Source organism: Branchiostoma floridae, chromosome 12, assembly GCF_000003815.2.
Source record: "Branchiostoma floridae strain S238N-H82 chromosome 12, Bfl_VNyyK, whole genome shotgun sequence".
Classification (NCBI taxonomy): domain Eukaryota; kingdom Metazoa; phylum Chordata; class Leptocardii; order Amphioxiformes; family Branchiostomatidae; genus Branchiostoma; species Branchiostoma floridae.
The window spans coordinates 1,673,303-1,699,929 of NC_049990.1; the positions used below are offsets into that span (position 1 = coordinate 1,673,303).

Here is a 26,627-nt window from a genome sequence, read left to right on the forward strand (position 1 = left end):
TGATACCTGTAAAGGAAAGACCAATCAACAGCTTTCCGATCGCTAACATGCCTTATTAATGAGTAACTTGAAAATGGTTTCATTTTTGAAAGAGTCTGTGTGGAAAGGTCAAAAAGCAACGCAACGCCCTGTGGTCATATATTTATGTGCGATGCTGGTAAAAAAAATTCTTCGTGTTTTCAGTCAGAAACCTATTCCGTCACGATATACAGTAGGTCTGTAGACATTCGGCTGACCGTTCATGGATAAATATTCAAGAACAGACAAAAATATCACGCGTTTTTACGCTCTAGAGACGAAAAGAGCCTTGTCCGCTGATAGCTGATTCACATAAGCATCAACTTGTCTGAAAGTAAAACTAAACAATTATCTTCAAAACTACGGACGTCTGTGGTTGAGTTTAAGCCAAATTGGAGACAAAAGACTTCCCTCGAGCCAACGAAGCGAATAAAGTGGAACGATATGAAATGACCCGGTCTACATTGAATCAGACATGGATATGTTTTGGGAATATTGTTGGTATAAATGTTTTGGGCATCACCAGTCTTCGTTCGTACTGTTACGTCATCTCAACACGCTTATCACCTGATTTGCCACGTGGCCGATTCGAGTGTGCACTACTCGCCTTTGGGGTCAAGGATGTCCTGTTGACTTGGTTACGTCCTATCAAGGCCCGCATGAATCAATACTTTATATCCTCTGACCCTTAGCCTAAAGAGGTAGAAAACAGACCAAAACCAACACCGTTACCCCAGTCTAACTCAGCTCAACAGTCAGCAAAGATGTGGAAGTTTCTGTTGCTCATCGTGACGGTGATCGTCTGGCCGGGATCGGCACAAGGTAGACTTTTTATTTCTGACGTAACTAGAAGCAAAGGTCCCAATAATAGGAATATTTCAGGGCATAGCCCGATTGGGATTGAAATTTTGGTATGATTTTCGACACCGGGAATTGCCGTTTTCCTTGTGACTTGAAAAGTGACGGTGTCCTACTAGTATTTAGTAACTTCTATTTTATAATTACTGTCACCGCTACTAGTATTGTACCGTCTAAGAAAACAACCCCCTTTTCTGGAGAGGGGTACGTAGTGTAATGTTACTATGACATTTCTTATCATAATCCTTCCTCTTGTGGCAGGCCATAACGTCGCCCAGGACAAGCCTGCGTTCCAGACCAGCACCAACCCGACCCTCGGGGCTGCCGGCAATGCCGTAGATGGGAACACCAATACCGACTACTTCGCTGGTTCCTGCGCGTCTACTTTAGAAGACAGTTACCCAGCCTGGTGGGTGGATCTTGGTGAAACGCATTTTATTGACAGGTACGTGGACGGCAAAACTGTCGAGTAGTGAAATATGAGCTTGACCGTACAACCGGCAAGCTGAGTTACTAAAAAGCCAAGTTTCATTAGTTTGTATTCATTTTGTACAGAGTGAACATCTTCTACCGTCAGGACTGTTGTGGGGGGCAACTAGATCCATTCGAAATCCACATCGGGGATTCTCCAAGGGTCACCGAGAACTTCAAGTGTAGAGGGCCCCATCACATCGACCCGCACCAGCCTTCCACTACCGTCATGTGTTACGGCATGAAGGGACGGTACGTGGGCATCCGTCTTCCCGGACCCTTCCGAACACTGACCCTGTGTGAAGTCCAAGTAGAGGGGGGTAGGCCTTTTTTCTTCATTCACTGTACGTTATATGAGAATGGTATGAAATTTGAGACAGATGTTGTTGAGACTGAAATATCTCAATTTTCAATTGAAGTCAATGCTATCACGTTGACTAAGTTGAGGAATACATTTACATTTCTTTCTTGTTCATTTGTTCTCCTCACATTACGCTAATGCGTAATGTTATTCAATCATTGAGCAATCACATATTTAAGTCATTGCAACATCTCAGTATTGTTAAGACTGGTTTTGCCCGCCTTGGCTAATTAACTGGCCAGGCAAATTTCTGGTATAATAAATGTTTACCTGGTGACTATCTTATAAAATCTTTGATAACTGGTCAACTATCATGCCCATCAGATATAGTCTGACTACATTGGTTTCACATAAATGTTATTAATATTAGATTATAAGAATAATAAGCACTGCTGCATTTTATCACATTTAGGCTCTTGGCGCATCGCTCAGGTATATCTAATTGAAGTAAATTTGGTATGTATGTATTTGTTGATAAGTACTCTACAACAAAAGGGGGGTACATGCTTGCTTATTTACAGGTAATTCTTTCAAAATCTAGCAGAATATAATATTTCTGAACGATGGACAAAATGGGCCTTTCTGCTGCCACAGCAATTCCGTTTGTAAGGAAAGTAAGGCTAATCAGTGGCTATTTCTTATGCTATTATGTCTTAGGTAAAGTTTGCTTTTTTTTCAGAAATTGATGACTGCGTATCCTCCCCATGTGTCCATGGAACCTGTTACGATGCTATCGGAACCTACACCTGTTTTTGTGAAAGCGGCTGGGGAGGAACCAACTGTGATACCAGTAAGTGACGAAGTGATGACAAATTAAATACTGCTCAAATTTTTAATTATTTGGTTTTTAAAATGAGACAATTACAAAGGTTAAGTGTACATTTTAAGATAATAATTCTCCAAATTGAGTGAAAAGTTTTTGTTTATGATTCGAAAATGAAAGAGTGTGTATCCCAGGACACCCCCCTTTATTGGAACCTGTGCTGCCGAGGGAGGGGCAGTGTTTGGCAAGAGACAAAAAGCAGCCCCCCCCCCCGAACTTGCTGATGTAGAGTGATAGTGGCGGTGATAATCATTATGGTAGGAATTATGAGAAGGATGACGTAGATGACAAATTGCCATATAGCACTACATAATACCTGTGAATTATTAAATTATTAAATGTAAATTGACTGCACGCCTACCTCTTATTCGCACGAACCCTGTACTGTTGGTTTGAAGAGCTACACCTGCAGCTGTGAGAACGTACGGCTGGGCAGGACAGGACTGTGATCAGGGTCTGTCCTAACCGAATATACTCACACAGAACCCAAAACAGTACTTCCGTCGATAGTGAATCTCCTTTCCAGATGGAGATAACAAAATCACTGTGTTGTGTTATATCATGATATCTATACATTGTTTCAGACATCGATGACTGCGCGTCCTCTCCTTGTGTACACGGAATTTGTACGGACGGAGTTGGGAGCTACACCTGTAGCTGTGAGACCGGCTGGACAGGACAGGACTGTGATCAAGGTTGGTACATCCCCAACACATATACGGTGCTTCTTTACAGCCAAACAAATAAACGATAAACATCTAAAAAAAGCAGTACTTCAATACCTATCCATATACCAAATAAAACTTAAACAACACAGGCACAAGCAGGGTAACCCACAAAATGACCTTGGAGACGTGTGTGTGTAAATAGACTATTGACTATTGAATAATGTTGGAATGCCGGAGAATGTGGTCATACTGCAGCTTGAATACATTTAGAATGCCTTTCGATATTTGTTTTTCATGCTCGAAACTCCCCTCCCATGGCCTGAATATGTTCTATAATGTTTCATCGCTTCTTGGCTTTACCGCAGGGATGCTGAACGTGATTGAATTCATCTATGCATCTATCGTATTTGTTCGACTGGAGTAGATTCAGTCAATTTTGGGACCCCAAGGCAAATGTACCTTCTTGCCATACTCGGATAGCCTGGCGTCCAGCCTTGTTCGCTTTGGTCCGCTTCCGGCCCAACCCGGGCAGCGACCTTCGGGAGCGAACTAAACCGAACAAGGATGAACTCCAGGCTAATACAGGGACTGTTACAAAATTTGACCATTCGTCCTGACCATTTTCCTGTCTTCTTTTTTCTGGGGGTGATATTTAGACATTGACTGGTGTCACCCAAACCCGTGTCCCGACGGCCTTGAGTGCTTTGACTTAGGGCCGCATTACCATTGCAATTGTGAGTACAGTATTCGTTGAAATGTCAGAGCAAGCAATCCGAATCACGGATCAGCATGAAATAAAAACCTACATTTCATTGATACTAACAGTGATCATCATCATCATCAGGTTATATACTCAATCAGCGAGTTGGGAAAAAGTGATACTGACATTGACATTACATTTTAGGCAACATACGATTTTTATGCATAATTTGAAATGCAGTACCAGTTCATGATTCATGTTTTTAGTTTATCATATTTGCATGAAAAGCAATTGATAACATTGCCTGTGTGAAAACTGTATCCATTTAGACCCACATCATCACGGCCGCGGGTTCCCATACAAGTGCAACAGCGCCTCCTGTCCGGACGGCATGTACTGCATCTCCAAAGGCGTGGCCTCGTTTTCATGCATGCCCGAGTGACGTCAAAGCCAAGGCCTCCCACGTGACAACAATCAGCCTATCGCCGCTTCATGCATGTCTTAAAGATGTCTAATTTAGAGTCTACCTTGAGACAAAAGTACCACATAAGGAGAAGGCACTAGATCAATAAAAGCACCTACATGAAAATCATATTCAAAGTTTTAGTCCATTTTACTCATGCATTTTACGAGAGCCATTAAAAAATACAAGTAGGAATAAAAAGAATACCCAAGTAAATAAAAAAATACAAGTAGGAATAAAAAGAATACCCAAGTAAAGCTAGTTCATCTTTATCCGCCTTTAGGATATATAGGATAACCTAATCTTTGTTTTTAAGCGAAAATACGCTATTTAGCCATAACTACTGCATACATAAAACAGTTCAATAACTTATCCCTAAATACTGTTTTCATTAAACAAAGGATAAAAGTAATTAATTTCCGGTATCAGATAACGTTACCTGTAAGCCACATATTATCGCACCTGCGTGCTAGAAAAGTCATCTACCTAAAGCTCAGCCATGACAACTAACATTGACAGGGAAGTCTGACCTCTAAAGTGTCCTTATAGAGCATAAAAGAAGATTCCACACGACACAAAAAGTTACATCTAAACAAATATCATTGACCTTTGACCCCCTGCACTGTGATTGGCCGCATCCAAATAACCTTTGTGTGTTCTATACACACAAAGCATTCCTAAAATTATGTTTTTTTCCAACATAATAGAAAGTCGTGTACCTTTTACCTGTAACACCCAGTTCTAAAATACCAATATTTCTTGAGGGAAAAGACTTTAGAGTTAAAAAGGACAGCTGCACCTGCGTGGATATGTGACCTTTGCCCCCCCCCCCCCTCCCCCACACACTTAGAAAACAGTGTGCAGGGGACTTCTAAAACTTTCACCTAGAGACATTGAAATTTAAGAACAGGCTAAAAAGATTTCTTATTACGCTTATTGTGAGTATTATGTGAGTGAATGAGTGCGTGAGTGCGTGAGTGAGTGAGTGAGTGAGTGAGTGAGTGAGTGAGTGAGTGAGTGAGTGAGTGAGTGAGTGAGTGAGTGAGTGAGTGAATGCGTTTTCAAGTTCTGATGGGAGTTAGGCAATGAGGGAAAGTGAGTGAGAGAGTGAGTGGTAAAGGATAGTCAAAAAATATGATTGATTTCAACATACTCTATTTAACTATACCTTTATTTAGATTGCAACAAGTACAATGCATTGTGAACACTAGGCAACACACTTTCAAAGCGTTACATGCAAACTTCATCGCTTGTATGGCCACTCCCAATCCTCATGCAAAACACATAACTCTGTAACCAACAATCCTCGGAAAAACTTGGCGCTACGTTCTTGAGTTTGACAAACATTGCAGGGCGAGGGTGTAAACTTATACAGGTGGTGCGTGCAGTACGCTTATACTTATCCCAGTGGATTATGGATATACAAAAATGTATATATACAATAAAGGTCTTCATTCATTAAACACTGCATTTGCCCAGCTACGGAGAAATGTGACCTCAGGTTACTAAGCCAAACCAGCCGTGAACATCGATTCTCTTGCAGATTATCTGGGCCTATTGATTATAAGGAGTGATCACGCTCGTCCTGCTATTGTTTTTTTTTTTCAATGGGGGAGGGGTTCTAATCTCCAAGCAGATCCTACGGTAGCATAAGATATTAATTATCAAAAGCTGGCAGAGGAGTGAAGCCGGCTTAGGAGGGGGTTTTTGCTTCCGGCAAATGGACACCCCTTGGCTGACTACACTCCTTGGCCAGTTTGGTACTACTTATGCCATTGTAAGATCTGCTTGAAGATTAGAGGGGTTCAGCTATGCACTGCAGACAGAGATTTACGACGATTTGCCAACGCTTCCGCCAGTCTTCAAGTGTGGGAGACATATGCTGGGAGACCTCCAGTTGGTGTTTTTGCAAACAAGGTGGAAGAGAACAAGTCATAAACCTATCGTATAAAAGAATTGAACACTCTGCCCAGTATTGTTGGAAATTTTTGTTAGGCAAGGGTCGATGACCTCACGTGCACCTGGTGCGAATGAACTTTCAAACACGCCCCATGGCACACACTGGAATTGTGACGTCATAGTTTCCTGATGTGACGTCACATGGCGGCTAAAGTAAGTAAGTAACCACTCGACTTGGCGGCGCCAATAGAGCAGAGCGGTAACCGCCTCATGGCACAGCGTTACCAGTCCTGTACTTGTAGTTGAGGGAGAGAAGCTCGTCGGGTAGATTTAGTGTAGAAGTGCGCACCAGAGCACATGCACACGCTTCACACAGGAAGTGTGCTAAGCTCTTTCAAGGAACTCGTGTTAGGTGGGGCTCTTCAAACAAGGAAACGCGGGACCGCAACCACCCAAGTTAACAAGACCGCGCATACGGGGTTCGGAACTCAGACAAGCAGGCGGTAGCTGGGATTTGAACCACCGACGGGATCCAAAAGAGGGACCCTCAAGGATTCGTCAAGACGGGTCACCATGACAGCGGCATGTTGGTTACTCCAGACGGCTCTGATCGCCATGGTTCTGTCTCCTGTACTGGTCGGGAGGGGGCTCGGACAAACAGGTGAGACAAACACGGCAAACTATGGTAGAAGTTGACAAACTTTTTCATCTGATCTGTGTTTTTTAAAATTCTTTTCAAGCGTCGCTACGTTTACTGAACGGATTGTCTTCCCAAGGTACGAAGTCAGAGGTTTGGGTCAGACTTTTTGACTTCTCTTTCTCTTCAAACTGTTCGTTACTGTGTAAATCTTTCAAGTGACAAGACAGCTGCTTTATTTGTGCGACATGCACATCCCCCTAAGGAATTATTAGAACAACTCACGGATGTCTACATCTACATATCCAAGGACGTTATATAACGTCCTTGACATATCTATACCCCCATATAACCCCACGAGGGGCATAGTAGGGGGGGGGGGTGTTTAGCTGGGTCCCGGGTCCTGGCACGGAAGGACTCAACGTTGGGATCACTTACAACCGTGCCAGGCAGGGCGTTCCACTCAGAGATGGTTCGTGGAAAAAAAGAAAGTCTGTATGTGTCGGTACGGGCGAAGACGGGCTGGTATTTGTGCTTGGCTACCCCGGGTGCGCCCTTGGGCTGGTTTGAGTATGTTGGTTGTGTCTATATTAATATTACTGTTAACTGCTTTGTAGAAAAGGGTGAGGCGGGGATGTGTTGTACAAAATCCAGCTGTCCTGTGTAGATCCTAGGATGTTGGAGTTTTCTTGTACATGAGGGGTCTCATCTGCTTTCCCATGGGGTACAATCTACAACTGTTTAAGTCAGGGGTTAACACACATCTTTCTTTACTATACAGTATTGTAACCCAAAACGTCTAAGTGGCTCCAACAGCCTTGTTTTGCGGTGAACTCTAAGTAAATAAAAAAAGATCCTAGGATATTGGAGTTTTCTTTTACATGAGGGGTCTCGTCAGCTTATCCATCTGCTTACAACAGCAGAAGCTCTAGAAAAAATGTCTGATAGACATCAAATGATAATAATAATAGAACTTTTTTGCACGACATTTGTACATGGTACAATGTATGGCAACAAGTATTACACAAAGTACAAAATTGGTGTATAGAATAAGACCTAACATCCTTATTAACATAGCAAAAAGGGCTAAAACAAGATATAATGTTACAATCGAGTTGGGCTAATCATGGCTTTCATTATTCTTTCTAATAACAAAGCAGTCAAATGTAAGCAGGTGATACTTTAATGATGTAAAAAAAACTCCAATACCTATAATATCATATATTCTAAAACCTGATAAAATCATTTTTTGTTGTAGTAGGTCCTATTGGGTCTGGAATAACTTCTCCGAATCCGAGGACAAATATGCAACAAAGATGATGTCGTCTTTAACTACCGAAACATCTACCTAAACACCAAATCTGTGTTAAACCTGTGACAATAGCAGCAGCTATTAGACGAGTCAGTGAGTTAATGATCTCTTTGCGTAAAAGCGTTTTCATGGAGAATTTATACCATTTCATTCACTATTACAAACACAGACTTAGAGGCGAGCTTAGTACAGGAGTAATATCGTGCAGGTAATGTTTGCAAACTTTCTTAGGCCCTGTTGGTGTAGTTGTATGAATGGCATCCTCTCGAGACCCTAAAACTAATGCGAGATTGCAAAATAAAGATACGCAGATATATAAGTGATATACGTTAAACAGCCTAATTCATTGGGTACCTACTGGCTGGCAAAATACACCAGATGGTTATTATTATTATATACCGAACAACAGATTCGTCATTTGCCAAGCAAAGGTTCGGCCTCGGCTGTTTTTTACGCGTTTTAGACGATTTCATAGGGCTTCTATTTTGTATCTTTTTTCATGTCCGCCAAACCTCTTCCTAGAGAGTAGCATTCTACGCTATCCTACTTTCTTTTTGCAATCTACGGCATACATTTCCTAATTCGGCAGCTGCTTTATACGACTTGTAGTATGGTCTCAAATGTCCATTTTGTTTGGAAACAGACGAAAATTGATATGTCCGTGCGGATGGCATCCATGCAATCGACTTAACTTGGCCTAACTCTCACAAACCGGCACCGTGTTAGCCGGGTTTATTTTCTTTTACTTCTCCGTGATGACGAAATGTACAGCAACCAAAGTATTTCAAACAAAGGACTTTGCAAGTGACGAACTATGCTACGAAGTAATAAAACATTGTTTACCTTTAATATGTAAAGTCAAGCATAACACACCATATCCATGTACTGTACGTGTGTAAGTAACACTTCAACTCGGTGATTTTACTACCGAACCGGACAAGGAAACAAAAGTATGTCCGGGCTGTGAATTATATTGAAAGTTCATTGCAAGTTCATACCTGGGTGCTAATTGCAAGTAAACGGTAGAAACGTAGAAGACATACATGTAACAATGAACAGTGATAAACATTATTGTAAAAGAGGATACTCGAAGTCTATTGTTGACTTTTTTCTAAACGGGTTGGGGTTGATTTGATGTCTTTTATATACAAACCGAAAAAAAAGTGAAATGATGAAAAAAAAGCGAGGAGCTTTTAAAAGAATTGATTTGAAAGCTCCTTGAGAAAAAGGAGACGCCGTGATATGAGCTCGCCACAAAAAAAAAGATTTTATATCATGCCACTGTTGTTCAAGGCCTTTATTTTAGCATTACCATTAAGCGAGATGAATATGAATGCAAGGAATAAAAAAAAGGTCTGTTAATTTCTAGCAACTTCTCTGTTCCAGTCTTTTCTTTAGTATCATATACTTAGCATCTGTGAGCTCTGTCATATTTGTTAGTTCTTCCTCGTTTTAATTGACCTTCAGAGATCCAAAATGGCGGCACCGTTTACGTCACAGCGGGTTCTAACGCCGAGCTGCAGTGGACCTACGCACTGCCAGCTGGTATCACACCGCTGTTCCAAACATGGAAGAAGCTACCAGACACGGGCATCGCCAGCAGGACCAACATTGTGTATATTTCCCAGGCTTATCAGGTAGGGAGCTCTTTTCACCCGTTTAATAAGTAACTTTGTGTACTTTTGTGTAGAGTACACAATGTTGTTTCCATAACGTTTGGTCTTGACAAAAAATGACAAAAAAATGCCCCTTACCCTAGTATATGAAAGATACTTTATCATTTAGGGGTTATTTCGTTTTCGTTACGTAGAAAAGACACGCTCGTAACTAATGTTAACGGCGAAGGTAAATAAAGTCCAATGGCGGCCTCCTGACGACAGTGGCTTGTTATCCACTGTGTCTAGGGCACGGTATTGGGGACGGAGCATAACTCTATCCTCCCATTAGCATTTACCTCCCCAACCGAAGTCGGGTTTTACACCTGAGTGGAGTGAGCAAGGCCGTGTAGAGTGCCTTATGTAAGAATACAAGATTGGTAGCATGGCAGGTCCTCTGACTTCTGGGTCAAATATCCTACAGTTACCCCACACGAGTATTTTTATTCTTTGCAAGGACGGGTAGAGTTGTTTGGAGACTCTAGCTGTCGAATGCCCTCCTAAAATAGGGCTTGAGTTTAACTGTAATGTTGTGTAGAATCAACAGGCGGTGTTTATGTAACCCTCACGTTGAGCATATGTGAGCAAAGCAAATGGTTTGTATAAGTGATGGCCATGTAACGCTGAGGATCCAAGTCGTGATTCTCTTTAAAAAACACATAGCCCAAGCAACAAAACAGACTGGTTCATGTTGTTTTTTCATAGGGCCGGGTAGAGTTGTTTGGAGACTCGGGCTTGCGGCTCATGAACGTCACTACAGCTGATTCCGGAACCTACCAGCTCTACATGGTGTCGTCTGACGGGGCGTCACTGACCTTGCAGCTGACCCTTCAAGGTCAGCGTTCATTCCTTTACGGTGTAGCAAAAGAACCGTGATTTTTTTGTCAGCATGAGAGAAAATCTAAGTCGGTAGGTTACATAATGAGGAAAAATAAACTTATTCTACCTCAAGAAGTTTTACTCAACAGAATTTTCGACCTAACTTTCAGTCTTATCCAGCTATACGTAAGGAACAGTAGTTTACTGAATCGACTGCGGTGATATGATGGGAAACATTCATTAAAGATAGCTAGATTATGTATAATGTATATATGTAGCTGAACATTTGATAATCAAATACTTTGTAATTTCTATAAAAAATTACTTTTTCTCGCTGTTTTAGTCGTAGCTGTACCGGATACGACTCCAGGATTGACGCTGGATTCAACAACAGCGTCAACAACACCGGGCGCATCTAACCAGCCCTCTACTCAAGTTCAAACTCAGACGGCTTCAACAATAACACAGACACAAGCACTTCAGACTCAGGCGCCTTCCACAACAACAGCGCAAGCACTGATTACCACACACGTTACAACCACAACCCCAACAACTACACCGACAACTACACCGACAACAACAACAATGACAACAACTACACCGACAACAACACCGACAAGGCCATCCCTCGCCTCAACGGCAAGCCAAACACCTACAGCGACTCAGACTTCCACACTGGGCACAACTACGCCGGTAACAACCACCCAAGCGACAACGACTAAGCCAACAACAATGGCAACGCATCCTTCGTATGCTTCAACGGAAACCCAAACTCAGGCATCAACACACGGGACCACACTGGGCACAACTACGCCGATGACAACAACCCGAACAACAACGACAAAGCCAACAACAATGGCAACGCATCCTTCGTATGCTTCAACGGAAACCCAAACTCAGGCATCAACACATGGGATCACACTGGGCACAACTACGCCGATGACAACCACTCGAGCAACAACTACTCAGCCAACAACCATGGCAACGCATCCTTCGTATGCTTCAATGGCAACCCAAACTCAGGCATCAACACATGGGACCACACTGGGCACAACTACGCCGATGACAACCACCCGAGCAACAACTACTCAGCCAACAACAATGGCAACGCATCCTTCGTATGCTTCAACGGAAGCCCAAACTCAGGCATCAACACATGGGACCACACTGGGCACAACTACGCCGATGACAACAACCCAAGCAACAACGACTCAGTCAACAACCACGGCAACGCATGCGTCTCATGCTTCAACGGCAACCCCGACAACCCAAACAACTACAACCCAAACAGCTACACCAACCCAAACAACTACATCGTTTGTAACAACAACCAGGCCAACTCAAGGTAGTACTTTCCCCTCACAACACCCGACAACAGTAACATACGCATCTACACAGACACTAACTCAGGCTACCACACTTGGAACAACGACAATCCAAGCAACATCACCGACAACTGTAATTACAACCCGACCCAGCACGACAGCCACACCTGCAAATACAACGTCTGTTGCAACGCCCCTTGCATATACAACGACTCCGGTTGCAACCACGGCACCAACAACTGCACTGTCAGGTACAGGTCTGGAACATTTCATAATTCTGAATGTCGCAAAAACAACGCGTAAAACACATTGAACCTACCCCTTACATTTGCTTAGTTATTATTCAACTGGCATTTGTATCATTAATAGAATCAAACTATGATTTTCTTACCATATTTCCCCCCAATTCCTGCAGTAGAAAACGATGTTTACCTTCTCGACGACGGCATTACCGAGGTTATGGCCGGCGGGCCTGCACAGCTGAACTGGACCTACAGTCTCCGTCCTGACAGCATCATCATCCACCGGGTCTGGAGGGACCATGACGGAAACTACATCATGCGCCGGATTGGGAACGTAGTTATCCGTTACGACGAATACAAGGTAAGTGTTGTTCTCTTAGTGGACAAAATCGATGCTGTTTTGACGATGAATTTATAAATTTGGCACTGTCTCATTGTTTCATTCCTTTCGTCAGATGTCTTTTGTTAACGGGTGTTCCAGTATCGCTAATTCACTTTTTGTCCACGGGCCGGGGTACCTTTCGGGGTATTTAGATATAGCAATTTTACGGACTATGCTTTTGAGTCATAATATTTTCAAAATATTGCAGTATAAAATCACCGTCCGTCGACTTAACTTCTTGTGTTTTTGTCGACAAACATTGCAGATAAAGGTAAAGTATCGTTACGATTGACGGTACAAACGTACGTCATACTGGAACAAACGTAAACGAGGGTCTGCATGCTCTTTTCCGTAAGGCGTAGGCAGGCCTTTTTAATTCCCGTAATTCGTAGGGTAAGCTATTTTATTTCACGTAATTCGTAGTGAGGATGGCAAATTTACCGTAAAGCGTAGCCAGTGTATTTCACGTAAGGCGTAATCTAGCCTAAAAATTTCACGTAAAGCGTAATTAAGCCTAAAAATTACCCGTAAATCGTAGCTGGCCTCCCAAATTTCGTAAGTCGAAACGTAGTCTACCAGTAAATGGTAAAAATATGGTATATACCCTCAAAAATCTTCCTTTTTTTTGCAAATAGAAATGTCATTGAAGTTAGCTTAGTCTGCCAGCAAAATTTGCCCATCAGAATGCAGGAAATGTCATTTTAGAGGGTCAAGATTTCAAAATTTCCATGGTCCTCCTTGTGCCGCCTCGCGCCTTTGGAACTCGAAATTCTGAAAATATGTTGGGGATGTGTGTCAACCTCAAAGATCTGTTTTGCTAATAGAAATTTGCCCATCAAAATGCACAAAATATCGTTTTATAGAGGGTCAAGATTTCAAAATTTAGCCGGATCTCCTTTGCCACTCTATTCACCTTCGGTCATCGACTTCGTAAAAAATATGTATCATGGCTGGGGGATGTGACGTGTCAACCTCAAACACATTTTTTACTGATAGAAATGTAATTTCACTTAGTTTTCTATAATAGCCAAAAAAACTGGCGTTTCACGGGGGCAGGATTTCAAAATTTTCCCGGACTCTCCTTCGGCGCTCGACGTTGCAAAAATAAGTTGGCTGGCGTCACCCTCATAAGCTTACGCTGAACCCCTGGGACTCTTTAATTAGAAATGCCATTTAACTTAGCTTTGTTTGCCAGCGAAAATTTCCCTTCAAAATGCAGGGAATAGTGTTTCAGAGAGTCAAAATTTCAATCTTTCTTGCGGAGCACGACCCCGCCTCTGTCGAGTGTTGGCTTCCAGAATTTAGCGTAAACCGTTGTCAGCCTGTCTGAATTTAGCGTAAAACGTTGCCTACCTTCGTGAATTTAACGTAAAGCGTTGTCGACCGTCCCGAATTTAGCGTAAAGCGTTGTCAGGACCCCCCATGCAGACCCTCGTAAACGAAGAACATTCAGCAATGGAAAGCTCCTAGTAGTGCTATTAGGATGTAAACACTGGAACACAAGTAGCGAAATGTTTTGTATTCAGCGCCAAATAGAGGCAATAACAGCAACACCTAATGAAGAACAAATATAAACAAAAATGTGTAAACGCATTTACTTCTCACTGGTTAGGGCCGAGTGAGTCTTATAGGTGACTCCAGTCTGCTGTTGAACGGGACCGGCCCAGCAGACGCGGGAAACTTCACCTTCACGGCTTCCTTCTCTGACGTCACTGAAGATGAAGAGGAGAGACAACTCATCGTGCACTGTAGGTTAAAAATAGAAAGTAACCCTTCTAGGAAAAAATAGAGAAATAAATCAGGCAATGATGTGAAAGTGAATTTATATGGCGGCCTCCGGTTTTGGGTGGTTACCTTAATTTTGCAACTACGTCAAAAGTGGAATTTATCAATGGTGATGAATGCTAGGTAAGTGTGATAATAGTTGCTTTAATTTTATTTTTCGGTATTTGATGTTTTAGGCAACCATAACCAGACTTACCTGTCATAATCGGTATTGCATAGGAAACCATTCACAGACCATGAAGTTAGCAACCATTAACAGACTTACCTGGTATTTACCATCTTTGGTAAATCACTTTGTCCGTCTTCACTTGTGTGCATTGTTATGTATACTTTGGTGTGTAATGTCTTTACCACATGGTTGTAGACTGTGATACTTCTTGTCTTGAAACATTAAGATGTATCTTTTCCGTTTAACAAAGACGCTCCCAAAGTACCACAAGTAGAGATGACGCCGGGTCCCATTGTAACGGAAGGCGACACCGTGGTGCTGCAAGCCACATCCGACAGTTTCCCGCCTGCCAAATACACATGGAGAAGGTTGGACGGCATTCTTCCAAGCACTGCTGTGGTAAACGCCACTCTCGGAACCTTGACCATCACAGGAGTCACACTGGAAGACTCCGGCACATATACGGTAGTTGCCGAGAACTACTTGGGCAACTCGTCGGTCAGCAATGTCACATTTGAAGTCTGTAAGTTCATCCCTCGAAGTCCTAGATACAACACTTACCTTTATATTTTAATCGTTTATCAGTAAAACTATTCAGTAAATGAATAAGACACAAAGGTATTTAACTGTTTTACCTTCAAAGGAAGACATTCTTCATTTTCATGTTCTTATTCTCCTGTTTGTGGATAAATATTTGGATGAAAATTACAGTTTTTTTGTCTTATTTGTAAACCGTAGGGCTGCAACCAAACCTTGTAGCTGCGCATGCGATTCCACCTCTTTGGGAAAATATAGCAGTTCCAACAGGTAAGGCGCTGTTTATAGCGAGTCAGAAATCAATCTTCTTTGAGCGATAAGTATCTGTTGCCAGCGTCTAGTCATTTGGAACTGAGGACGACAGAAAATCTTCGTTGAACATAGCTCAATGTAACTAGAAAGAATATGTGCGTGTGTGAGTGAGTGTGCGTGTATGTGTGTGTGTGTGTGTGTGTAATATATATATATAGAGAGAGAACGTGTGTGTTTGTGAGTGTCAAGAGAGAGTGATGTGTGTGTGTGTGTGTGAGTGTCTATTTGTGTGTCTCTGTGTGTCTGCGTGAGAGAGAGAGATCTCGAGAGAGAGAGAGAGAGAGAGAATGCAATGACTAGAACTACTCGTCGTTAGGTGGCGTTGCTTCGAGACGAATAGCCTAGCTAGCCTGATTCACCTTGTGGCATTTCTTTACTTTTCAGAAGTCCCGCATGTTACTCGGTCTCCGGTAAACCCAGCTAGTCAGCTGACCACCCTTGAGATCGTACTCATCGCCCTGGGGTCAACCCTGGTCGTGACAATCCTGCTGTTGGGAGGGCTGAGGTACTGGTGGGTGAAGAACAGGCGAGGGCGCGAGGGAAAACAGAAGGGACGGTGGTACTTCCATCCGTTCATACTAGGTATGTCAATATCTGTCTTATACTGTGCTCGGAGGGATATTACAAGACCGTCATGTGGCGTAAGTTTTTTGGCCCAGAACCCAGTGGACATGGATTCAAATCCTGTCATGCAATCGATCTTGTGGCTTTGGGAAGGGCCATTTACACTACTTTGCTCACTTTACACAGGTGTAAGCATGACACTTCGGCTGAGGAGGTAAAAGGCAGTTGAAGGAGAGGAATAGGCCTCCAATACCGTGACAAAGACACAGTGGATAGCAATCCACTGCTATACGGTGTTACAAATGCGCAGTGATACCGCGAGATGGCTTATTATTACAATCCCTCCCACAGACAGTGTTTACCCGCTGGAGAACGAGTTATGGACCATCACTTTTGACCTCGTGCTTACGCAATGTTAACTATTTAAATGCTTATAATAAATAAGGCTTTTTGAACGTACCTGTTGTTACAATCCCTACCACAGACCCGGTCTACCGGTGGACAAGCCGCCCCCGCTGTATCAATTAACAAGTTACGGGCGTTCACCTTTGACCTCGTGCATGCGCAGTTTAAACCTTGAACCGTCTTATAAAACGTATCTTATTACAATGGATAATTCCCACAGACAGGGTTTACCCGTTAGAACAGCGTTAACTGTGAAATGTCTTATTGAACAAACCTTGTTACCATCCCTCCCACAGACCGGGTCTACCCGTTAGAACAGCCGCCCCCGCCGGTCCCCGCCCGGCCACAGTTCCTGAAGTCCATCGCGCATACGCAGCTTTAACTGTGAAATGTCTAACTGAACACACCTTATTACCATCCCTCCCACAGACCGGGTCTACCCGTTAGACCAGCCGCCCCCGCCGGTCCCCGCCCGGCCACAGTTCCTGAAGTACATAGCGCATACGCAGCTTTAACTGTGAAATGTCTTATTGAACAAACCTTGTTACCATCCCTCCCACAGACCGGGTCTACCCGTTAGAACAGCCGCCCCCGCCGGTCCCCGCCCGGCCACAGTTCCTGAAGTCCATCGCGCATACGCAGCTTTAACTGTGAAATGTCTAACTGAACACACCTTATTACCATCCCTCCCACAGACCGGGTCTACCCGTTAGAACAGCCGCCCCCGCCGGTCCCCGCCCGGCCACAGTTCCTGAAGTACATAGCGCATACGCAGCTTTAACTGTGAAATGTCTTTTTGAACATACCTTGTTACCATCCCCTCCCACAGACCGAGTCTACCCGTTAGAACAGCCGCCCCCGCCGGTCCCCGCCCGGCCACAGTTCCTGACGTCCATCGCGCATACGCAGCTTTAACTGTGAAATGTCTAACTGAACACACCTTATTACCATCCCTCCCACAGACCGGGTCTACCCGTTAGAACAGCCGCCCCCGCCGGTCCCCGCCCGGCCACAGTTCCTGACGTCCATCGCGCATACGCAGCTTTAACTGTGAAATGTCTAACTGAACACACCTTATTACCATCCCTCCCACAGACCGGGTCTACCCGTTAGAACAGCCGCCCCCGCCGGTCCCCGCCCGGCCACAGTTCCTGAAGTACATAGCGCATACGCAGCTTTAACTGTGAAATGTCTTTTTGAACATACCTTGTTACCATCCCCTCCCACAGACCGGGTCTACCCGTTAGAACAGCCGCCCCCGCCGGTCCCCGCCCGGCCACAGTTCCTGAAGTACATCGCGCATACGCAGCTTTAACTGTGAAATGTCTTATTGAACATACGTTGTTACCATCCCTCCCACAGACCGGGTCTACCCGTTAGAGACGCCGCCCCCGCCGGTCCCCGCCCGGCCACAGTTCCTGAAGTACGAAGTGGACCGGAAGGACCTGGAGCTGAGGGAGCAGATCGGCAGGGGCGCCTTTGGGGTCGTCCACCTGGCGACTCTCAGGAGAACTCCAGATGGCCTGGTGACGGACAGGACAGTAGTGGTCAAGACTGTTCACGGTAAGCCCTGGTCTTCAAGCAGATCTTACGGTGGCATAGGATATCATTAAGCTGGCAAAGCCAAAGGAGTCCATTTGCCACAGGGGGCCACATTGACACCTAAATGGCACCGGTGTAGAAGGACAACCCCCCTTTTGTGTTGAATACAAGATTTATTTTTGCTATATCACTTTGACACTTACCGTATATGTAGATGGCACCAGTGTCGAAGAGAAGGCGACGTTTGTGTTTATGTTGTGTTTACTGTGGGATCAGAACCACGGAAAAAGAGGCAGGGGAAGACCGCGAAAGTCGTACACTAAGCAGCTTGCAGTGGTTTAGACCTGCAACAACTTCCTGCAGCGATGGATGATAAATAGGGGTGGAGGAAACTAGTTACGTGGAGATTCCGAGCGAGCTCGCCGGAGTGAGTGTGAGTGAGTGAGTGTTTGATACATGTAGAACTGGACGTCTGCTACAAAAGTGTAAAACATGACTTTGACATGACCACTTTACCATGTACATAGATGGTGCCAGTGTAGAGGAAAAGGCGACGTTTGTGCGTGAGATCGAGACGACCATCAACCTGGGGGAGCACAAGAACCTGCTGGGGCTGGTCGGCTGCTGCACGCTGGCGAACCCGCCCTACCTGGTCACGGAGTACCTGCCGTACGGAGACCTCAAGAACTTCCTGCTCAAGTGCCGTCAGGTGTGTTTGTTTGTTTGTTTGTTGTTTGTTTGTTTGTTTGTTTGTTTGTTCTGGTCGGCTGCTGCACGCTGGCGAACCCGCCCTACCTGGTCACGGAGTACCTGCCGTACGGAGACCTCAAGAACTTCCTGCTCAAGTGTCGGCAGGTGTGTTTGTTTGTTTGTTTGTTTGTTTGTTTGTTCTGGTCGGCTGCTGAACGCTGGTGAACCCGCCCTACCTGGTCACCTCAAGAAGTTCCTGCTTAAGTGCCGTGAAGACATACTCCAGCAAGTACGTAAAGTGCCTTAAGTGCCGTGAAGACATACTCCAGCAAGTACGTAAAGCGCCTTTCACGCATGTTCGACCAACTAGTGTTTCCTGACCTTCTCCAGACCATAGTCAAGTGTCGCACTTTAATCGGCAGTTAGTCCTAAGGTTGTCTGAGGTCGGGAGTTGGTTGGCGAGCTGCTACTAAGAGTTACTTTCCGTCCCCCCACAGCCGCTGGCGAACGTGCTGAACAGCGTGTATGACATGACTGAGCTGAAGATGTACCAGTTCGGACGGCAGATAGCAAACGGCATGGTCAGTTATATAAGTAATGTATATCTTCATGCAAACGAAAAAGTAGTCTGGGTATAATCTTGCGTAATAACCACTCACTCGTTTGGTGGTTAGCAAGTGTAAAGCATGGGGAAGCGGTTACAATACGGAGGATGGTGTACCATGACCGGGCTAGATACAATGTATGTAAAAACGTTTACAGACGCTTCACTAAAGCACAGTTCGACTAAAACTTACAAGACTTCCAGACTGAGCGTTGACGAAGATCTAGTTTGCTTTTACAAGTTTATTGTTCCCGGACCAGGTTTTTATATCCGAGGCCGGGTACGTGCACGGTGACCTGGCGGCCCGGAACGTGCTGGTGGGACAGAACCTGGTGGTGAAGATCGCAGACTTCGGGCTGGCCACAGACGTCTACGAGCGAGGCTACCAGCGGCAGGACGCGGAGCAGAAGATCCCCGTGAGGTGGATGGCGCCGGAAAGGCTGCTGAGGGAGGGCAGGTACACCAGCAAGAGTGACGTGTGAGTACTAGGTTTTTAATCATATGAGGAAACTTTCATTGTAAAATATAAATTTGTTGTATACTGCAATTTTTAAAATCTTTTTGACACCGGCAATCGCATAAATTTCGATGTGTTATTGTCTGTAAACGAATATACGTGTTGATTAGACCAGAATGTTGTGTTCTTGTCGTTGACAATCCCGATTCTGGATTAAAAATGGCAGGTTTGAATCCCGTCCCAGCTGACGGTGTTTTAAAGTGCTGATGAGGATTGCAGTTCTTTTAGACGTACACTAAACCCTTACACAACACTAAGAACAGCACAAGTCAGCACTCTAAGAATAGCATCCTTTGAAAATGTTAAAAAAAAACAATATCAATATTCCACCTGCACAGCTGGTCGTTCGGGGTGGTGCTGTACGAGATCGTGACGCTAGGGGACGTTCCTTACCCGAGTCTGGGCAGCACTCTGCTGGAGAAACTCCGCAAGGGACGACGGGAACGGCGTCCACAGGGATGTCCCTGGGAAATGTGCGTACTAACTCTCCTTTGCTCTCTTTCTTTTTCTCTCTCTCTCTCTCTCTCTCTCTCTCTTTCTCTTAATCAATTACTCTTACTCATCAACTCATTAACCCAATCATTCAACCACTCTCACTGCCTGACTGACCGACTGACTGACTGACTGACTGACTGACTGACTGACTCACTCACTCACTCACTCACTCACTCACTCACTCACTCACTCACTCACTCACTCACTCACTCACTCACTCACTCACAGTCCCATAGCTAGTATCTCTAGTATGCCTCTCTGATTTTTTTATTATCTTGATTGCCAACATTTGCAGGTACAACATGATGCTCGCCGTGGGACGTCGATGAGTTCAGCCGTAAGTAACGATAGAATGTGTTGGTCCCCACAGGTACAACATGATGCTGAGCTGGCAGTGGGACGAGTTCAGCCGTAAGTAACGATGGAATGTGTTGGTCCCCACAGGTATAACATGATGCTGGCAGTGGGACGAGTTCAGCCGTAAGTAACGATGGAATGTGTTGGTCCCCACAGGTACAACATGATGCTGAGATGCTGGCAGTGGGACGAGTTCAGCCGTAAGTAACGATGGAATGTGTTGTTCCCCACAGGTACAACATGATGCTGAGCTGCTGGCAGTGGGACGAGTTCAGCCGTAAGTAACGATGGAATGTGTTGGTCACCACAGGTACAACATGATGCTGAGCTGCTGGCAGTGGGACGAGTTCAGCCGTAAGTAACGATGGAATGTGTTGGTCTCCACAGGTACAACATGATGCTGAGCTGCTGGCAGTGGGACGAGTTCAGTCGTAAGTAACGATGGAATGTGTTGGTCCCCATAGGTACAACATGATGCTGAGCTGCTGGCAGTGGGACGAGTTCAGCCGTAAGTAACGATGGAATGTGTTGGTCCCACAGGTACAACATGATGCTGGCAGTGGGACGAGTTCAGCCGTAAGTAACGATGGAATGTGTTGGTCCCACAGGTACAACATGATGCTGGCAGTGGGACGAGTTCAGCCGTAAGTAACGATGGAATGTGTTGGTCTCCACAGGTACAACATGATGCTGAGCTGCTGGCAGTGGGACGAGTTCAGCCGTAAGTAACGATGGAATGTGTTGGTCCCCACAGGTACAACATGATGCTGAGCTGCTGGCAGTGGGACGAGTTCAGTCGTAAGTAACGATGGAATGTGTTGGTCCCACAGGTACAACATGATGCTGGCAGTGGGACGAGTTCAGTCGTAAGTAACGATGGAATGTGTTGGTCCCCATAGGTACAACATGATGCTGAGCTGCTGGCAGTGGGACGAGTTCAGCCGTAAGTAACGATGGAATGTGTTGGTCCCACAGGTACAACATGATGTTAAGCTGCTGGCAGTGGGACGAGTTCAGCCGTAAGTAACGATGGAATGTGTTGGTCCCACAGGTACAACATGATGCTGGCAGTGGGACGAGTTCAGCCGTAAGTAACGATGGAATGTGTTGGTCCCCACAGGTACAACATGATGCTGAGCTGCTGGCAGTGGGACGAGTTCAGTCGTAAGTAACGATGGAATGTGTTGGTCCCCACAGGTACAACATGATGCTGAGCTGCTGGCAGTGGGACGAGTTCAGTCGTAAGCAACGATGGAATGTGTTGGTCTCCACAGGTACAACATGATGCTGGCAGTGGGACGAGTTCAGCCGTATGTAACGATGGAATGTGTTGGTCCCCACAGGTATAACATGATGCTGGCAGTGGGACGAGTTCAGCCGTAAGTAACGATGGAATGTGTTGGTCCCCACAGGTACAACATGATGTTAAGCTGCTGGCAGTGGGACGAGTTCAGCCGTAAGTAACGATGGAATGTGTTGTTCCCCACAGGTACAACATGATGCTGAGCTGCTGGCAGTGGGACGAGTTCAGCCGTAAGTAACGATGGAATGTGTTGGTCCCCACAGGTACAACATGATGCTGAGCTGCTGGCAGTGGGACGAGTTCAGCCGTAAATAACGATGGAATGTGTTGGTCCCCACAGGTACAACATGATGCTGAGCTGCTGGCAGTGGGACGAGTTCAGCCGTAAGTAACGATGGAATGTGTTGTTCCCCACAGGTACAACATGATGTTAAGCTGCTGGCAGTGGGACGAGTTCAGCCGTAAGTAACGATGGAATGTGTTGGTCCCACAGGTACAACATGATGCTGGCAGTGGGACGAGTTCAGCCGTAAGTAACGATGGAATGTGTTGGTCCCACAGGTACAACATGATGCTGGCAGTGGGACGAGTTCAGCCGTAAGTAACGATGGAATGTGTTGGTCCCCACAGGTACAACATGATGCTGAGCTGCTGGCAGTGGGACGAGTTCAGTCGTAAGTAACGATGGAATGTGTTGGTCCCCACAGGTACAACATGATGCTGAGCTGCTGGCAGTGGGACGAGTTCAGTCGTAAGCAACGATGGAATGTGTTGGTCTCCACAGGTACAACATGATGCTGGCAGTGGGACGAGTTCAGCCGTATGTAACGATGGAATGTGTTGGTCCCCACAGGTATAACATGATGCTGGCAGTGGGACGAGTTCAGCCGTAAGTAACGATGGAATGTGTTGGTCCCCACAGGTACAACATGATGTTAAGCTGCTGGCAGTGGGACGAGTTCAGCCGTAAGTAACGATGGAATGTGTTGTTCCCCACAGGTACAACATGATGCTGAGCTGCTGGCAGTGGGACGAGTTCAGCCGTAAGTAACGATGGAATGTGTTGGTCCCCACAGGTACAACATGATGCTGAGCTGCTGGCAGTGGGACGAGTTCAGCCGTAAGTAACGATGGAATGTGTTGGTCCCCACAGGTACAACATGATGCTGAGCTGCTGGCAGTGGGACGAGTTCAGCCGTAAGTAACGATGGAATGTGTTGTTCCCCACAGGTACAACATGATGCTGAGCTGCTGACAGTGGGACGAGTTCAGCCGTATGTAACGATGGAATGTGTTGGTCCCCACAGGTACAACATGATGCTGAGCTGCTGACAGTGGGACGAGTTCAGCCGTAAGTAACGATGGAATGTGTTGGTCCCCACAGGTACAACATGATGCTGGCAGTGGGACGAGTTCAGCCGTAAGTAACGATGAAATGTGCTGGTCCCCACAGGTACAACATGATGCTGAGCTGCTGGCAGTGGGACGAGTTCAGCCGTAAGTAACGATGAAGTGTGTTGGTCCCCACAGGTACAACATGATGCTGAGCTGCTGGCAGTGGGACGAGTTCAGCCGTAAGTAACGATGGAATGTGTTGGTCCCCACAGGTACAACATGATGCTGAGCTGCTGGCAGTGGGACGAGTTCAGCCGTAAGTAACGATGGAATGTGTTGGTCCCCACAGGTACAACATGATGCTGAGCTGCTGGCAGTGGGACGAGTTCAGCCGTAAGTAACGATGGAATGTGTTGGTCCCCACAGGTACAACATGATGCTGAGCTGCTGGCAGTGGGACGAGTTCAGCCGGCCGGGGTTCCCACAGCTCTACCTGGAGCTGGACCGGCTGGTGGAGACACACGCTGACGTCAGCTACCTCAAGCTCTCCTCGGCTTCTTCAGACGACGGGAAGAGTTCGGGAATCTTCACCGACAGCCAGTCGTCTTCCAAACAGAGCCTGGACGCGCCCAGCACATCGGGAACGTCTCAGACATCGGAGGATCTACAAGAAGATAAAGACGTCTCAGTTGAAGATGTCAGGAGATCCAAAGAAGAGGAGGATGTCCCAGATGTTCGGGCAGAACATTCTGAAACGGATGTTGACCAGATTCAAACAAATAAAAGCATTTGTTGCAAGTTTCCACGCAAAAACAAAGACCTGAAGGGAGGCAGGGACTCATCGTCTCCTGAGGTCCAGTGTGTTGACCCTCGTCGGTTGGGGACATCGTCGAAAGATCGTGCAAAGATCGGGACGGATTCGTACGTCTACTACAAAGTTCCGCCCAAGAACAACCAGAGGAAACAGCGGCAGGGTAGCAGTAGAGTCATCGGAGAGGAGCAGATAGAAGTGCTAGACTTAGACTCTGATTTCATTGAGCCAGAGGCACTGTACTTCTAGCTGAATCCTGAATCATATCATGTATTTCCTTGTTGCAATCTATTCAGAGATGCTGTTATGTACGATTAAGCATTTGTACTTTGTACTGATGTCGAAAGTTGTTTTTTACTGGTGCTGTAGAGATAATTGTGAAAAATTGTGGACTTATCTATTTTTATTGCTTTTTATTACTTTATGATAAGTAGAATAGGTTCAGATAACTTAATTTAGACACTCAAGCAAAGTAGAGATTGTAAGCTTTAATTTGTGTTACAGCAAGCCTGACAGTGTCAGAATGAAGTTTATTCAACACTAAAGGAATAGTGATTATATAGAAAAGCCAGTTCAGCACCAAGGACAATGTCCAATCATTAACTCACCTGTAACAATACCTGCAAGATTTGTTTTCTCTCACATGGGCAAGGACATGTTGTCAGATGTCAGTAGATAGATTGTAGTCAAGAAACTCACACTTGAAATGTATGATATGAAAGTAGAATACAAAAGTTTTATGAAAAAAGTGTGTTTTATTGTTTTATTGCCACTGTAAACCCTTATGACTGATAGAATTATAGATATATGCAACATTTCTTAAAAGTACAAATTGTTTACTTTACAAAGATATACACCTTCATGGGGTAATTGTAAGGTAAAAAAAAATTAACGGGCCTCAGTGGTAAGTGTGCAGATGTTGACACACTGGCGCACCAAATCCGTGTTTTTTTTGGCACCTTTAGACAGATTAGCCGTGAGGCTCGGTGGGCGTCACTTCACCGTCATGGGGGCAGGGGCATGGCGAGTTTAGAACTCAGGACCTTCTGATTCTTACTCCAACGCTCCAACCGTTGCGCCACACAGACACCCCAATTGTAAGGTGAAGTAACTAAAAATAAGCAAAATCAAACTAGTACCCTTTGTTTCAAAGGGGTCTGGGAACCGCAGCAGTGGGGGTGAGTTTTGGTATAGAACGCCAGCAGGACAAGGGTTTTAAGATTTTGAGATGTCAAGTATCTCATGGCAAAGAACACAATGGACCTCAAATATAAGGCGGTGCTGATTTCAAAGTCCACATAAATTTTATATCTATTCCCGGTGTCTTTCTGACAATCGAAGTCAACATGACAATCTTTATTGACACGACAAAAGTACAGCGACTTTCGTAAGGTCTACATGTATAACAACTACTTACAGTACAACTAAACACACATATATGGATATCTATAGGTATGATTAAATCAACATATAGGGTCTAGCATGTCATTAACACTATTAGTTCTACGGTATAAACATTCGTGGATATATTTGCCTACTTGTACACAGTGAGGGTTATCGCCTCCATGAAATGGCTGGTTTGGCGATCACGACTGGCAACAAAGCCAATACAACGAATGAATCAGTTTCAGTTCAGATCATCCTCTTTTGGGAGGTGACACCAGTGTCTCCACTCGTTTCTGTCCAGCATTACTGATCGGAGTTCGTTGATGCTTCTTGGAGGAGCCACATCTCCAACAAAGAAATTTATGGTCTCCTGCCGCAAGTATCGGCTGTTGTCCGCAGCCGAAGATTGCGTCTGGCAGGACACGTGGTGCGCTCAATGGCAGGAGAGGTCTTGCTTTGGGAAACGAGCCGCGCAGGCGTGGCCGCCCTTCGGTCACACTCAGGAAGCTGATGCTCGATGAAACAGGTCTGGAGGCCAACGAACTCCGACGAATGAATAGATAAATCAATAAAGTTACATATTTCAGTGTATGTATATTTAGATACTGTACCGATACTATAATGTTCCGGTATGCCTGTAACTTTAAATTATCCTCGTACAGTAGGGAAACTAGGCCATTCACTGGAACTATTGGTAGTGTATAAGTTCGTGAAATATTCACTGTGGTTTCAGATCTGCAGTTTTAGCTTTGACCTGGTTCTGCTAATTCATAATACCTTTTTTTCATATTTTCATACTATGTTTCTTTAACCGCGAACTCTTTTATTATACTTTTTCCATTAATAATAATCCTGTTTATAGTCTAATTTATTTCAATCTCACGTGGTCTTATTGTCAATGGGTGGTATATTATACCGCTGACTCGATGATATCTGACTCCAAATCTAGCACTTCTATCTGTTCCTCGCCGATGACTTTACCGCTGCGCCGACGCTGTTTCCTCTGGTTGTTCTTTGGCGGAACTTTGTAGTAGACGTTCGAATCCGCTCCGATCTTAGGACGATCTGACGACGATGTCTCCAAACGACGGGGTTCAACAAACTGGACCTCAACAGAAGTTGACGCAGAATTGTCATTGTCTTCTTTCAGCCAGTTGTTTTTGCGTGCAAGCTTGTTGGAAA

At 45.0% G+C, this 26,627-nt stretch overlaps 1 protein-coding gene across 1 annotated transcript; it reads left to right on the forward strand.

Moving 5' to 3' along the window:
• Positions 1-628: 628 nt before the first annotated feature.
• On the forward strand, positions 629-24,308 carry LOC118427934. Its single transcript, XM_035837900.1, has 22 exons — positions 629-840; positions 1,138-1,321; positions 1,432-1,667; positions 2,388-2,498; positions 3,116-3,226; positions 9,678-9,847; positions 10,571-10,700; positions 11,028-12,260; positions 12,425-12,612; positions 14,246-14,381; positions 14,838-15,110; positions 15,326-15,394; positions 15,821-16,018; positions 16,702-16,777; positions 17,235-17,380; positions 17,768-17,968; positions 18,475-18,563; positions 18,710-18,802; positions 19,135-19,218; positions 19,502-19,719; positions 20,097-20,231; positions 23,675-24,308. Exons 1-22 carry the CDS (start codon positions 783-785, stop codon positions 24,306-24,308), a joined length of 4,773 nt encoding a protein of 1,590 aa, XP_035693793.1. The 5' UTR covers positions 629-782.
• Positions 24,309-26,627: the final 2,319 nt, after the last annotated feature.

Excerpts from the sequence above, each read along its gene's own strand:
- LOC118427934 (XM_035837900.1), top strand. The coding sequence starts at position 783 with ATGTGGAAGTTTCTGTTGCTCATCGTGACGGTGATCGTCTGGCCGGGA. Across the intron at positions 3,227-9,677 it reads AGGACAGGACTGTGATCAAG|AGATCCAAAATGGCGGCACC; the intron begins GTTGGTACATCC and ends ATTGACCTTCAG. Across the intron at positions 12,261-12,424 it reads ACCAACAACTGCACTGTCAG|TAGAAAACGATGTTTACCTT; the intron begins GTACAGGTCTGG and ends CAATTCCTGCAG.